The sequence below is a fragment of the Marmota marmota genome, unplaced genomic scaffold (genome assembly GCF_001458135.2).
Source record: "Marmota marmota marmota unplaced genomic scaffold, marMar, whole genome shotgun sequence".
Classification (NCBI taxonomy): domain Eukaryota; kingdom Metazoa; phylum Chordata; class Mammalia; order Rodentia; family Sciuridae; genus Marmota; species Marmota marmota.
This window is the reverse complement of record NW_026000137.1, coordinates 5,506,662-5,522,085: the sequence shown is the minus strand read 5'-3', so window position 1 is coordinate 5,522,085 and position 15,424 is coordinate 5,506,662. Positions and strand designations below refer to the sequence as shown.

Genomic DNA, 15,424 nt, shown 5'->3' with positions numbered 1-15,424 from the left:
TCATAACCCACTTGAATCAAAGTGTGAAATATGATATATCAAGAACTATGTAATGTTTTGAACAGCCAACAATAAAAAATTAAAAAAATATATTGTTAAAATGTCTAGACAACACAAAACAATCTACAGATTCAATATAATTCCCATGAAAACATAACAATGACATTCTTCATAAAGTTATAAAAATATTTCTAAACTTCAACAGAATCATGAAACATCCCAAATAGTCAAAGCAATCTTGAGCAAAAGGAACAAAACTGGAGACATCACAATAACTGAGTTCAAAAATATCACATACAGAGCTGTAGTAACCAAAGCAGCATGGATTGGCTTAACAACAGACATGTTGGTCAATGAACAGAATAAAGATCCCAGAAATAAATCCATGTATCTTCAGCCAACTGATTCTTGAGCAAGGTGCCAAAATCATATGAGAGAAGGAACCATCTCTTCAACAAATGGATATCCATGTGCAGAAGATTAAACCATAACCCTAGTGAAAAGTCAACTCAAAATGAATCAAAGACCTTAGTATAAGACCTGAAACTCAAAATATCAGAGGAAAACATAGAAGAAATACTTCAAGATATAGGTACAGGCAACAATTTTCTGTATGGAAATCCAAAAGCACAGAAAACAAAAGCAAGAATTGACAAGTGGAATTATCTCAAATTAAAAAGCTTCTGCACAGCAAAGGAAATAATCAACAAAGAGATAACATACAAAATGGAAAAAAAAAATCTTTGCCAGCTATTCATCTGGCAAAGCATTAATATATAAACTATGTAAAGAACTCAAAAAACTTAACAACAAAAAGAAGTAATCCAATTAAAAAATGGACAAATGATTCAAATAGACACTTCTCAAAAGAAGAATTACAAATGGCCAATAAACATATAAAAATGCTCAATATCATAAGCCATCTGGGAAATGCAAATTACAATGAGATTTCATGTCACCTTAGTTCAAATGGTTATTATCAAAAACATGAAAAATAACAAATACTGACAAGGATGTGGAGAGAAAAGAACACTTACACACTGTTGGAGGGAATGTAAATTAATATAGTCATTATAGAATAACAGTGTGGAGATTTCTCAAAAAACTAAGGATAGATCTACCATATGATCCAGTTATCCCATTTTTGGGTATATACCCCAAATAAATGTCAGCACACAAAAGAGATACCTGCATACCCATGTTTATTGTGACACTATTCACAATAGCTAAGATATAGAATCAGTTTATGTGCCTGTGTAACAAATGAATGGATAAAAAAATATGATACATGATACACAATGGAGGATTATTCAGCCATAAACAAGAATGATATCCTTTCATTTGCAGGAATATGGATGGAACTAGAGGGTATCATGTTAAGTAACAGAAGTCAGACACAGAAAGACAAGTATGGCCCGTTTTCTCTCATATGTGGAATCTAGGGGTAGGGAGAGACCTGAAAGTAGAATTAGGACTAGGAAGGGGGCCAGGAATATAGGAAAGAGAGGGTAGAAGTAGATGGAGATGATCACCATATAATGCATGCACATATGGAAATATCACAATGAAGTCCATTCATTTGCATAATAAATATGTGTTAATTATAATAATAAAAAATGGGCACAGGGTTCTCCAAGGAAGCAATTAAGGATAAACACTGCAGGGCAAGGTGGCACATGCCTGTACTCCCAGCAGCTGGGGAGGCTGAGGCAGGAGGATCGTAAGTTCAAAGCAAGCCTCAGCAATTGCAGGGTGCTAAGCAACTCAGTGAGACCCTGTCTCTAAACAAAATACAAAATAGGGCTGGTGATGTGGCTCAGTGGTTGAGTGCCCCTGAGTTCAATCCCTGACACCTCTCTTCCCCAAAAAGGATAAACCCCAAAGTAGGTGGATGTGACTGTAGACAGCAGGTTTTTAACCCATGCAAACTGTATGAAAAGTTTTAGGTCTAGGCAGAGAGTGTAAATCAAAACAAAGATTATGGATCAGGCAATGCAAAAGACATAGCAGCAAAAAACAAGATTTTAGAGCTTTTATATACTTCAAGAGAAGACAGACACCGATCCTAAAGTTAGTTAATGAGGAACCTACAAAAATGCAGTAGTAATGAGTGGGAGTAAGTGCCAAATTGACCAGTGGGAAAACAAAGAGTGTCAAAGCCCTTGGCAGTAGCAAATGGCAGCCCATAAAGCAGAAGGGAGAAAGTGAAATTATGTGATAAAATGATAAGTGAAAGTTAGGGTTTGGAGTAAGAAGAGTGTCTAATATAAAGAGTACTCAGGCATTTGGATTTAAATCTTTCCTAACTTTCAAAAATGTAATCAAGTAGTTAAGATGGGGTTGATGACATAACTTTTCATGACCCCAAAACACCATCGCCTTTTGTTTGGGCAATTTTTTTTTGTTTTATTGAATCACAGGCCAGATTTTGCTGCTACTTATATTATCTTGACTAAGGATTCATCCTCTTCCTCTAAAAAAAACAAAAACAAAAATGAAAGGGGAGAGATAAGCAGAAACAATTTATTTTATCTTAGAGACTCTACTGAATGGGTAAAATAGCAAATTCCTCAGTACAGGAAAGAAGATGACTGATGTGCAAAGATATCCCTCACCACCACCACAGGATATTTTGCCTCCACAACTACTCATTGGTGATAATAAAAACAAGCAGCCCAACATGTAAGTATCTGCTGAGTGCCGTCTCAAGGACAGATAAAAGCCAGAGAGTAAATGCCAAAGATGGAAACCCTACCCTCACAGAGTTTAAAACGTAGGAAGATAAAGCAAAAGTTTAGGCAATGACTACTCCATAGGCTTCCATAGCACACTGTACAGAATAGACACAAAATTGAGCACATGGGCTGGGTGCAGTGGCGCACCCCTGTGATCCTAGTGGCTCCGGAGGCTGAGGCAGGAGGATCACAAGTTCAAAGCCAGTCTCAGCAAAAGCAAGGTGCTAAGCAACTCAGTGAGACCCTGTCTCTAAATTTAAAAAAATACAAAAACAGCAGTTGAGTGCCCCTGAGTTCAATCCCCAGTACCAAAAAAAAAAAAAAAAAAAAAAATTGAGCATATCCCTTCTTGATGGAAAAGAAGCATATTGACACACCCTTCAGGAAGCTGGGACAAGCTGGCAGAGACAAGGGCTTGAGGGAATGGAGAGGACAGAAGTCTTATTGAGTCTTGTCTGAATGCTCATCTGGGAAGTGCTATTCAGAAAGTACATGGAAAGAATTCAAAGTCTGAGGCATAGTTTTGTAGCAGAAGTCACAGGAGTGGATAAGTTTATCCAGAAAGAGATAAGAAATACATACAATTAAGAAAAAAATAGAGATTAAGTAACAGAGATAGCATGTTGACTCTCATTTAGATGATCTTGGGGCAAAAGGAAGAAGAGAGAGGGTAGCTGCTAGAGTGGGATTCAGTGTCAAGGGAGACTATTTAATGAAGTCTTGCATTCATAGGTAAATTTTCCAAAGAGACAACTGGTGAAATGTAGGAAGTAAGTTAGGATGAAACAATGTTCTACAGAATAAACAAATATTTCAAGAACCTGAGGCAGGAGATCATCAGTAGATAATATAAGTATTAGGTTAAAAAAAAAAAAAAACTCCTACAATGCCCCAAGATTTCTCCATAGTTGCAAGGGGTAGAGATCCCGTTACAGTGTGCATGAGGAAGGGTCCAATCTGTCATCACCTAAACAAATGACCAAATTTAGCATCATGAAAAAGTGAATTCCTTGGCATGTGATGTTTCTGGATGTGATGGACATGAAGTATATAGCATCCCCTGTGCAATTTTCTTACCAAAAAATGTTTGGTCTGAATGTAATAAAATCTTTAGACCTAACCATTACCATAAAAAGTACAAAGCATGGAAGATCAAGTTAGATGATGCTCCAGGGAAACAATCAAAATAGTCCAGCAGGTGGGACATTCTACAAGACAACTAGTACAGTCTTTTCAATATGTCAATATCATTTAAAAAGAGGAGGAAACTGTTCTAGACTAAGAAGACATAATACCCAAATATTATTATTGACTGGATTCTTCTTTGAACAAATTAATTGTTAAAGACATTTTTTTGGAAATAATGAGAACATATGAATATGAACAGAGCTCTATACAATATTAAGAAATCATTGTTCATTTTGTTAAATATGATCAATGCATCATGTTATACAGAAAAATGTTTTGTAGAAAAAATTTTCAAGAAATATAAACCAAGTTAGTTATATATGTAATATCATGAAATCCATAATGTCAGATGAAACATGGAAAAAAGTTATAAATGATGACTACATAAGTGTGAATTTTACTATCCTATTTTTTATGCTTGAAAATTTTCATCATAAACTTGGTACAAAAGGGATGGTTCTGAAACAGAAGGAACTAGAAGGAACAAACATTAGAGTAAATAGAGCCAGGCATGGTGGCACATGCCTATAATGTCAGCTGCTTGGGAGACTGAGGCAGGAGGATCCTGAGTTCAAAGCTAGCCTTAGCAATTTAGCGAGGTCCTAAGCAACTCAGCAAGATCCTGTCTCAAAACAAAATATAATTTTGGGCTGGGGGTGTGGTTCAGTGGTTAAGCACTCCTAAGCTCAATACTGGTACAAAAAAAAAGAGAGAGAGAATAAATATAGACAAAATTAAGTTTCTAGAAATAGACAGAAATTCCAGAGAATAAGAATCTCATATTTCTATATTATATGAAGCAAGATTGATTTCTGGAGAAAAAGAGAAAGAAGATTTGAGAACAGTGGTAACCTAATACTGAGTAGGAAAAAGCCACCATCAAATGTCCTAGTTCTATAGTTTATTAGGAAAGAGCCTTTTGGGGTGGCATCTCTTAACCTTGAACCTCAATTTCCTTATTTATAAACTGAGAAAAATATTCATAAACACAGAAAACCCCATATAGTTGTTTTATGAGGATTAAAATGAGACTTAATATGAGAAACTTTTTATGAAGCATACAATATAAAACACAAAATAAGAGGTTACTATTATTGGTTTTACATATGTGATAATAAGAATTTTCAGGCTCTCACCTTGACTGTAAGAGACAAACAGTCAAAAAGTTATAACATATTAGGTGAAATGTAAGAGAGAAATTTAAACTAATTATAATTGGAGTCCTTAAAAAAAAGGAAAAAATTATTTGGTTAGTTACTGATAGGAAAGAGAGATATGGTGAACCAGAACTACATAAAAAGAAGGGTAATCAATGCCAAAAACTAAGAGTCAGGCTCTCTGGGGCAAAGTAGAGGGTGCTGGTAGGAAAGTGGTTTAGGTAACATGCAACAGGCTAGATGGGAACATGGTTCCCAGGTTAGAGAGGGAAGTCAGTGAATTCATTCATTCATTCATCCAACATTCAAAAAATATTTTAAAAAATAAGAGTCATGCTTGGTTCTAGGTACTGACAATGACAGTGACTAAGACACATCATTTGTCCTCATAATGCTTACACTCAGGTATAAGTAGTAAAAGAGGGAATAGAGGTATTTAATATTCATTCAATATCTAGGTACTTAGTAAAGTTCCAGGCACTTTTTTAGGCAATTGATATACAACACTAAATAAAACACAAAAACTCCACCCTCACAGCTTACATTCAGAGAATGGAAGACATGATGAACAAGAAATCAGTGGTTAAGTATTCAGAAAAAATATCATAGAGGGCCATGGCCCACCGACAAGCATGGCCAGTGGGTTTAGACTGGCTAGTCAGGGATTGTCCCTGAGAAGGGACCTCAATGACAGAGGGATACAGTTATGTGATGATCTGAGGCTGAGCATTCCAGGCAGAAAGAGTAAACACAAAGATCCTTGGATGGACATAAGCTTACTGTGCCTCAAAGATCAAACAGCATGAACACTGTGGCAAGAGCAGAGTATGGAAGATTTGTATGCAATAAAGTCAGAGATGAGGTGAGACCAGGTCAGATTATGCTGAGTCTTTTATAGCAACAAGATAGAATTTTGGTTTTACTCTACATATTCCATGTAAGTGGAAAGGAAAAGCATTCAAATTGTACATTCTACAACATGTACAATTTGAAGGAAGGGATTGAGTGATTTGATGTGGCTACTATGGGAAGATATTTAGAAGGGAAAAACTGGAAGAGGAATACCCAGAAAAAAAAGAGCAATTGAGAGTAAAGTCTTGACCAGGTGTGATTGGCAGAATAATGTCCCCTTCACATCCTAATCCCAGGTTCTTGTGAATATGCGCTCCTGTTTGGTAAAGAGACTATCAATGTTAAGGATCTTAGGATGGGGAGACTATCCTGGGTTATTCAGGTGGACCCAATTAATCACAAAGCTACTTCTAAGAGGGAGGCAGAAGGCTCAGCATCAGCAGTAGGAGACATGATAGTAGAGGAGGCTGGAGTGATGCAGGAAGGGGGCCAGAGGTTCAGGAACGCAAGTGCCCTCTAGAAACAGATTCTCCTCCAGAAAGAAAGGAATCCTGCTGACACCTTGGTTTTAGCCAGTTCAACCTCCAAGTTCAGAACTGTAAGGTAATAATGTGTGTTGTTTTAAGCAATAAAGTTAGTGATGTTTTGCTAAAGCATAAATAGGAGATGCACATATGATGTCAAAAGGGGAATAACCAAGAGGAAGGGCAAAGGTGGAAGGAAGCAGAAATTGTAGTCAAAGAGTAATACATCAGAGTTTATGACTTCGTAGATAAAATAAGAGGTTACTCTTATTAGTTTTGCATATGTAATAATAAGACTTTTCAGGCTTGGGGATTAGCCCAAGGTTCTCACTCACAAATAAGGACTCAACTGAAGGTTTATATAACTGAAGAAGCTAAAGAATGTTGAGTCTAGGCTTATTTATAATTTTACTGAAATATTCAGTATAACTGGAGCTAGGTGAATGAAATTGAAGCAGTCAAATGCCACAGTCTTCAATGAAGGAGTAATTAGAAGGGTTTAGAGGATACCTCTGAAGATGGATACAAGAAAACATAATCATACAGAGACTCAAATGAGAAAGAAGTTTTACATGAGGATCAAAAAATTTTTTTAAAAACAGCTGTGTAGACCTAGAATAATGTCACTGGCTCATGCAATATGGGGTTGAGGAACAATAACACCATAGGTAAAGGTGACACAAGAAAAAGCCAAATAGCTGGAAAGCAAATCATTACACTCTGATATCACAAAGGCAAAGAGAAGATTCTAATATGATGGACCATGTCAAGGGCTATAAATAGGTCAAGATGGAATTTTTAAATGCCCACTGAATTTTGTGAGTGTTGAGGACAGAAGTCAAATTTCTATAGGTTCAAAACTAATACACAGACATTATTATCTTATATACATACATGGTTGCATGAATGATGTGATTCTACATGTACAATCAGAAAAAGGAGAAATTATACCCCATTTATGTATGATATATCAAAGTGCATAAAGGCATTCTATTGTCATGTGTTACTAATTAAAACAAATTCAAAAATTAGATATGTCAAGATCATTGTACTGTCATGCGTAACTAATTAAAACAAATAAAAAAACTGATAGGAAGATGTAACTGAGATAGAAAGCAAAGATGACTCTTGTACATGGTTTCAAGGGCATTAGGAAGATGAAAGAGACTTGATGGAGCAGAACCCACTTCAGGGACAGAGATTGAAGATAAAAAGAATGATAATATCAGGTACTTAAGAAGGCGAAAGAGATGAGAGTCAAAGTCCAAGTGAGTGAATAGTTTTAGGAACTGGATAGTCCCTCTGTCTTAACAAGGGAAACAGAGAGGGAACATTTCCAAATTCAGGTGGGTTTGTAAGATTATAGCAGTGGTGAAAGTCAAGGAGTGGTTTATGCCTATAACCAGAAAAATCACCCAAGTTGGTAGAAGGACCAGGAAGGGAAAAGTATATATTGAGCCAGGTTACAAGATCTTCACTAACAGGTGGTTAGAAGGTAACAGCATTTAACAAAGAATTCTTTATAAGCAGACAACAGTTTAACCAATCATAAATCCCCATAAACAATCACAGCTTTTAGAAGCAACAAGGCATGTCTGGACAAAATCTGGGCCTGCCTCCTTGCTAGTAATGTGACTCTGTGACTTTAAATGCATTATTTAACTTCTGTGAGTCTGTTTCCTCATCTGAAACATAAGGATAACATCAGCTCTTACATCCTAGGGTTATTGTGTGAATTAAGTGAGATAATACATGGGGACAGTACTTAACAAATGCCTGGTACTTAACATTGATAGCTATTATCTATTTAGAAAGAAATAATTAATATTTCAATAAGATATATACTGTGGAGAGCTCAGAGTTGAATCTGCAGTATGCTGCTGGCAGGAGCGTATAATCTTTAAGGAGTTCATTTTGTACAGAATCTGCAGCCCAACTTTTCTCTCTCCTTCTCTTAATTCCTCTACTTGTCCCTTTTCCCCACTTGCGTTCAAGTTTATTCTACTTTTGTGTTTCTATAAATGCTGACGTGAGGCCTGCTATAAATAAAGCAAAGACCAGTAGGAAGTCTTAAATCTGTTCCTTATTTCATTTATCACTTTCTCAAAATTGATAAAGTTTCATAGTAAAAATAAGTTAACAGACACCATGAGCAGAAGAGTTCTGCTGTATTTAGAAAGATCTGCATACAAAATTGGTCTTGACTGGTATCTGAAACTCAAATCTGGGGAGTGTTACCACTATTCCAAAAAACCCATCTCTAACAGGTATGAATCTTTTTCTTAGCTGGAAACTATAATTGGTAAGCAATACAGTCACATCAGCATTTGCCATTAAGTTTTCTGATTATGTCTTTGTATTTAAGGTTTTGTATACAAGTTAGGTTCATTGTTTTCTATGTCACTGTTCAGGAAAAAGACATAAGGAAAGCCATCCCAGTAGTATCGTACTTCATAGAAAGTTTTAGAATACATTCTATCTTGGCCCTGCTGTATATCCTGGGACAAGTAAATGCCTGGCCTCAATTTCTTCATCTGTAAAACTGTAATAATAACAACATCTACCACAAAAGGAGTCCTAAAGATTAAATGAATTTCTACATAAAGTACTTAAAACAATGCCTAGCACATAGTGTTATATGTGTGTTATTACTATTTCCTCACATTTGAACTCCAGATTTTATTCTTTTGTGACTTGAATTGAGTTCTGATATATTTGAATCTGTAACATTTTATAAAACATAGGAATGCTAAATTTAAAAAAAAGTTTAATGTACAAATAATAAAAATCAAGCTATAGGGCTAGAGGTGTAGCTTAGTGACAGAGCATATGCTTAGCATGCATGAGGCCCTGAGTTTAATTCCTAGTGCCAAAAAAAAAAAAAGGAAAGAAAAAAAAACCCTAAACTATAAAATACAGAAATGTTTTGGTCTCAAAATAACAAAACTGAAATTAAATGTTGGGAATAAATTCAATTTTAACATAAACATTTCTTTCCATACAGAGTGTAAGTATGAAATCTAAAACAAAAGTTGTCATTTGGTAATATAAGTAATGTTATTGTGAATGTCTGAGTATCTAGAGTCTCATCTTCCAAATATTTCAAAGGAAGTGGAAATAGAACAAAAGGAGGAGCCACAGTAAGAGCAAATGTAGCACAAGAAAATGAAGATGGTATAAGATAACCAAGGTCCTCAATGCAAAAGTCACGCAACTTTTTTCCTACTTATAGCTATTTTTATACTCAACTTACCAAGATCCATTTTATATAGCAGTCTATCCACTCCTCTCTATTTTAAAAATATGTCTAGTGTATAAAAGTAAATTGTAAAGTATGTGCAGCAAGACTTAATTGATTTACTAATCTTCTGGGTTCACCCCTGGAACAGTTCACCTAAGTTCAATTAAGTGGGGACTCTTAGAAAAAAGGAAAGATTCGGGGAAATAAAATTATGAAAAACCAGCCACACCAAAAAACACCTATCTTAATCCAAGCGGGATTAAAGAAAAGCTTCAAAACAACCATCATGCAACTAGAAAAGGAAATAAAGAGTTATGGTAAGGTTTTCAGATTCCAGATTCTCAGCTATTCAGAACAGAAAACAATGGCCTATGCTAAATCATGGTAATAAATAACCCATTGCTACCTTTTATTATTATGGGCACTTGAGACTTGGACTTCAAACCTGCCAGCATTTCAGAGCCATTAAAAGACAGCACAAGATGACAAAGACCATCCCTGGGAGAAACATTTCCAGAGGTAATAGATCACTGGCAACATAACTAGTTAGGAGAATACTGAAATCCAAAACTCAATTCACACAGCAAAGCTATGATCATCATTCCTCTGAAAATAAGCTAAATCCAACTAGTTCATTTTGCCTTTCCATTATCAAATCATGTAAGAAAATATTACACCAAATAATATATCTCTTTTATAGATAAAAAGTCAAATTACCAAAGTATTTTTAATAGTGAATTAATTCAAAACTCACCATTGCAAATACACTGACAGTTGGTTTCTTTTCCGCCTTCTTTTTACTGAAAAATATAGCAAAGGAGTTACACAGAACTTTAAAAACTACAAAATTTTTTAAACTAACAAATTAATGTACAAAGTTTATATTTAGTGACAATTGAAACAAAGAAAAATGTCTATGATGTACTTTTTAATAAAAAATCATATTTAATAGTATATCATTTATGACGTTCAAAAATAAATATGCTTACATTTATCTTAGAAAGATATGGCATGTGGTGGACTGGGGCTGTAGCTCATTTGCAGAGTACTTGCCTAGCATGTATGAGACACTGGACTTGATTCTTAGCACCACATAAAAATAAACAAATAAAATAAAGGCATTCTGTCCATCTAAATTACAAAAAAAAAATTTTTTTAAAGATGTACCATGTGATTACCACTGGATACTATCTATAAAAATATTTTCTTACTTGTACCTTAGATACTTCCTTATTTTCTATGATGATTACATATACATACTCCTTTTACAATTAAAAAATATATACTAAAAATGAGTCTCCTATTTTTATCCTAATTTAAAATCATTCATGGGTTCCAGCAGTAGATATTCTATTTATCTACTACCTAGATATTATTCTTAATCATTCCCTGTACTAATGGAGAGCAGAGGTAATCAGATGTTGGGATTAACTAACCTAAGGAAAAAAGTAATTCAATCACTCTATGAACAAATCTAATTCTGAAAGGATGTCTGGAGCCCTAAGTGAACCATTATGAAAATAAATGCAATCTAGAAAAACTGTTCTCCAAAAAAGATGTTCTGTAAACTGTCAAAAAGCTGTTCTTGGGCTGGGATTGTAGCTCAGTGATAGAACACTTGCCTAGCATATATGAGGCACTGATTTCGATCCTCAGCACCACACAAAAAAAATGAAATAAAGGTATTGCGTCCACCTACAACTAAAAAATATATTAGAAACAAAAACGCTGTCCTTAGGCATAAAAACCTCAGTTATCATTTTGAGCCTAGATTCAAATGCCTGTAACTCAGTAACCCACTGTATATAACTACCACCTCGGCAGGGAAAGCAAACAAACCACAACAAATCAGCTTCAGCTGCATACAATAAAAAGACTATTTTTTTCATACAATAAAAGACTATTTTTTTTTCAAAAAAATAGCATTAGTTTTTCATGGATTTTTAAGTTCAAAAAGTAAATTAAAAAAAAAAAAAGGAAATTCGTCTTTGTTCTTTACACCAAGCAAGGTCAAAAGAGGTGAAGAGACTTCTAAAGAAAAAATCCAGAGTTTACTCATGTTTGGCTTCGGAGCAATGTTAGACGCAAATAAATATACAAACATTTTCAGGTTTGGCTCCACCCTATTCCCAGTAAGGGCCTGGTTTCCATATTCCTGGGGCCAGGATGGGAGAAGAGAAATAGCCATAAATAGTAGAGTTTTAGTGCTGAGCTTTTTATTTATTTATTTTTTGTTCTCTAAAACTGATGCTACTTGGGAGAACTAGAATGTTCCAAGCACTTCCCATACATGATTCATAAACAACTGTCCAGGCACATTTTGTCCTTTTAGAGATGAGAAAACCACAGAGGAGCAAGAAGAGTTTACTAACTTATCCAAGGTCCCACGCCTGGAAAAAAGCTAAGATGTAAACTGCAAAGCCTTTCTTCTGATCACCAAAGCTGTAAGGTGTGAGCTCAGACTTCTGAGATGCTGCACTGCATGTAAGTACTTTCACATGAACTCTCTCCCCTGCTACTTTACTCACTTACTCCTGCAGCATGAAACAGTGCCTACAAAGGCAAGCAACTCATCAAACATCACTTTAATGAAGAAAGTTTGCAAATACAGATATCCCCAGTTAGTGCTCTATCTCAGCTTTATCTATTAGTAGAGCCAAATACTTCTTCACAATTTATGTTAACAAACACAGTTTTAAGAACAGACCAAAAGTCAATGGTGATGGGCACAGTTAATTAGGAATCACTTAACAAAAAGAATGGTCTCTAGGGCTGGGGCTATAGCTCAATGGCAGAACACTTCCCTAGCATGGGTGAGGCACTGGGTTCGATCCTCAGAACCATATACAAACAAGTAAGTAAAGTTTAAATTCTAACACAAACAAACAAACAAACAAAAAGAATAGTCTCTAATTTGAAAATTCTGTAGACCATTTCTGCAGACCATGATAGAACCAATAATTAATGAAGAAATGAAGACATGTAAAGGATCAAGCAATTTTCTTTACCAATTCCCTCCATAAATCCCTCAAAACTTCTTACGTAAATACACCTAAATGTTTCTGTCTTAAGAACATAGTTCTTTAAGCTACCTGTTTTTAAAAAAAGGTCAAAAAACCAAAAGACTTCTTGAAGTCTTTTTCTTTGTTTACATGTAAAGCTTTTATTGTGGAAACACTTCAAATAAACAGAAAAAAATGGAAAGAATAGTATAATGACTACTCACATAACTCATCTAGATTCATCAATTATTAATTTTTTAACCACATTCTCTTTGAGAGTATACACTGATATTTGTTAGTATTTTGATAAACTAATCAAAAGCAAGTTGCAAATATGGAATCACACATTCTCCTACCATTATCACATCTATGAAAATTAATAACAATTTTAATATCATCTAGTATCAAATCCACATTCAATTTTCCCAAAAATGCTTTCTATATTTTTTTTGAACTCTGATTTAATCAAAACTCATATGTTACTTTTGGTGGTTATGTCTCTTTTATCTCTCTTAATCTAGAAGTCCCTATTTTTTTTTTTTTTGACATGGACCCTTTTAAAGAGATAAGAGCAGTTGAAGACTGTCACATTTCTGGATATAACTTGTCCCACATCTTGAAGATATCTGTTCCAAACTGAGTACAATAAAGATATACAGTATATGTAAAAATGTACACCAAATTGGATACTTAGTTTGAAAAAAGAATGTAAACTATCTTATTAATAATTTTGATTATATGTAGCAATGACTATATTTTGGAAATATTATTCAATTAATTTTTAAAAATTAATTTCAATTGATACTAGAAATTTTTAAATGATAAGTACAGCCTACATTATATTTCTGTTGGACAGCACCACAGTCTAGAAGCTTGACTGGGTTCAAATTAGTGTTTGCAAACATACCCTCTATATAATATTGTGTACTCAAATTCCATTACATGCTAAGTAACTTAACATAGTCTGTTCCACCAAAAGTGATGTTAAATCTGATCACTTGGTTAAGGTGCCAACTACAAAAATCTCTGACTGGACAGGTACCTTTTCCTTTTCCCATCAGTAAGAATTGTGGAGATAACTGTTGGTTACAATTTCTCTAAATAGTTTATTGTTCCATTGATAATTCTTGCCTGGATCAATTACAACAATGCAGTTTCTAATACGATCACTGCATTTTTCTGTAAATGTTACTTTATTTTCTGTACCTCTCTCACCCTCTTTCAGTTTCCTTCTTCTCAGAATATTATAAAGGATTCATCAATTATATTGTATTCAGTATCTCAAAATCAATTACAGCTATTGTTTCCCTTGATGCTCAAATTGTCCCAGACTTAACCAGAGGAAACCTGTCCAAACTTCCTCCTGTGTCTTCTGACTACTTCATTAACCTTCACTTCCCTGTTTTCAGGTATCACAAAGTACCCTAGGCTCTCTTTGTATTTTTCCTACCCAAGACTTGGCTAAAATTAGCTGTTTTTCTATGGGGTGCTCATTCCATTTAGTGAGCAACAGTATTTAAAAACAAGATTTGGCATTAGGAGCACTTATTTCTATTGTCCCTTTCAGTGTATGGAAAATGAACTATTAAATAACCATAAATTTATATTGAAGTTTCTAATTCATATTTAACATTATTTTGATTATTTGATTTACACGTTTGCTTTTGTTTTCTTACAGTGAAAAGCTTGTTTTCTAATAATATTGATATATTTTCTAATTGGTTTTATCTTACAATTTACAACTTTCTACTAACAATGTACCTATTGAGTGAAGTATAATATTTCTTGCAAAGGCAGACCACTGTGATAAACTTTACTTACTTTCTCCCTGTTACTTTCTCCCTGTAATTACATCACCAATTTTATATATAGTCACTAATAGTTAAAGTTAAAAAAAAACACCAAAAAACCTAAATGTAAGTTTGGCTTTCTGTTCCATCGGCCATATCACAAATATGCATTGTTTAAGTAGCTGTTTATCAGAAGCAAGGTACTAAACCACAAGAGCTGAGCCTAAGCAGCATATGGTGCTGGTGGGTGGGCGATCAATATTGCTTGTAAAGGAGAAGTCAATAAAATTTTAAAAAGGGATGTGAGTACTGGCCTGTCTGGGGCCAGGAAGCTGTGGAAAAAGCCTCACCAAGACCTAGAGATGATGCAAAACCTATGTCCAGTTCAGCCAACTGCACTTCTACTCTAAGCAGAGAGAGTGGGGGCTGTTTCCAATGGCTGACTTGGATATCTTAAGATCAACATAATAATCACCAACAACATTTATTTCAGGGCTGAAGGCTGTAAACAAACTCCCCAAATCTCTCAAGCGCTATAAACTAGAAATGTGAAACAAACTGGCTACCTTTTTTTGTTGCTCTGCTTCAAGGAGTTCTCTCCTTCTTTTTCGTTGACGTCCCCTTCAAGCTCCATCGCGACCTGGGAAGAAACCACAGTACATTAGCCAAATAGCCCCTAGGAGTTAGAGGGGAGGCTGACCTCTACTCCCCAGCGGATCCCAGAGTGCGGCAGGGCAGAGCACTAGCCCTGATGAACCAACTGCCCAGGCGATGATGGTCACGATGGGCTTCTCTGGGCTCTGGGCTGCCAGCGCTTACACACAGCTGTTGATTGAGCCTGGAGGACGGCGGCGCTTTCTGGATCTCGTTGGCTGCAAACGCAGCTCTACCTCGGCGTTTTCTTCGCTTTTTTTTTTTTTTTTTTTTTTTTTTTT

The 15,424-nt window shown here is 35.1% G+C and overlaps 1 protein-coding gene across 2 annotated transcripts in view; it reads right to left on the bottom strand.

Annotated features, from left to right (window-relative positions):
• Nucleotides 1–15,424, bottom strand: part of Abcb1 (ATP binding cassette subfamily B member 1) — a 178,647-nt gene that overhangs the window by 65,065 nt on the left and 98,158 nt on the right. The window contains exons 1-3 of one of the 2 annotated variants that reach the window (XM_048785451.1): nt 15,309–15,326; nt 15,056–15,129; nt 10,452–10,497 (exon numbers count right to left, since the gene is read on the bottom strand). In XM_048785451.1, coding sequence (XP_048641408.1) covers nt 10,452–10,497; nt 15,056–15,123 — 114 coding nt within the window. In that variant the 5' untranslated portion in view covers nt 15,124–15,129; nt 15,309–15,326. Of the gene's footprint in view, nt 1–10,451; nt 10,498–15,055; nt 15,130–15,308; nt 15,327–15,424 lie in introns of those variants that run through there. The other variant, XM_015502348.2, reaches the window with a different exon arrangement.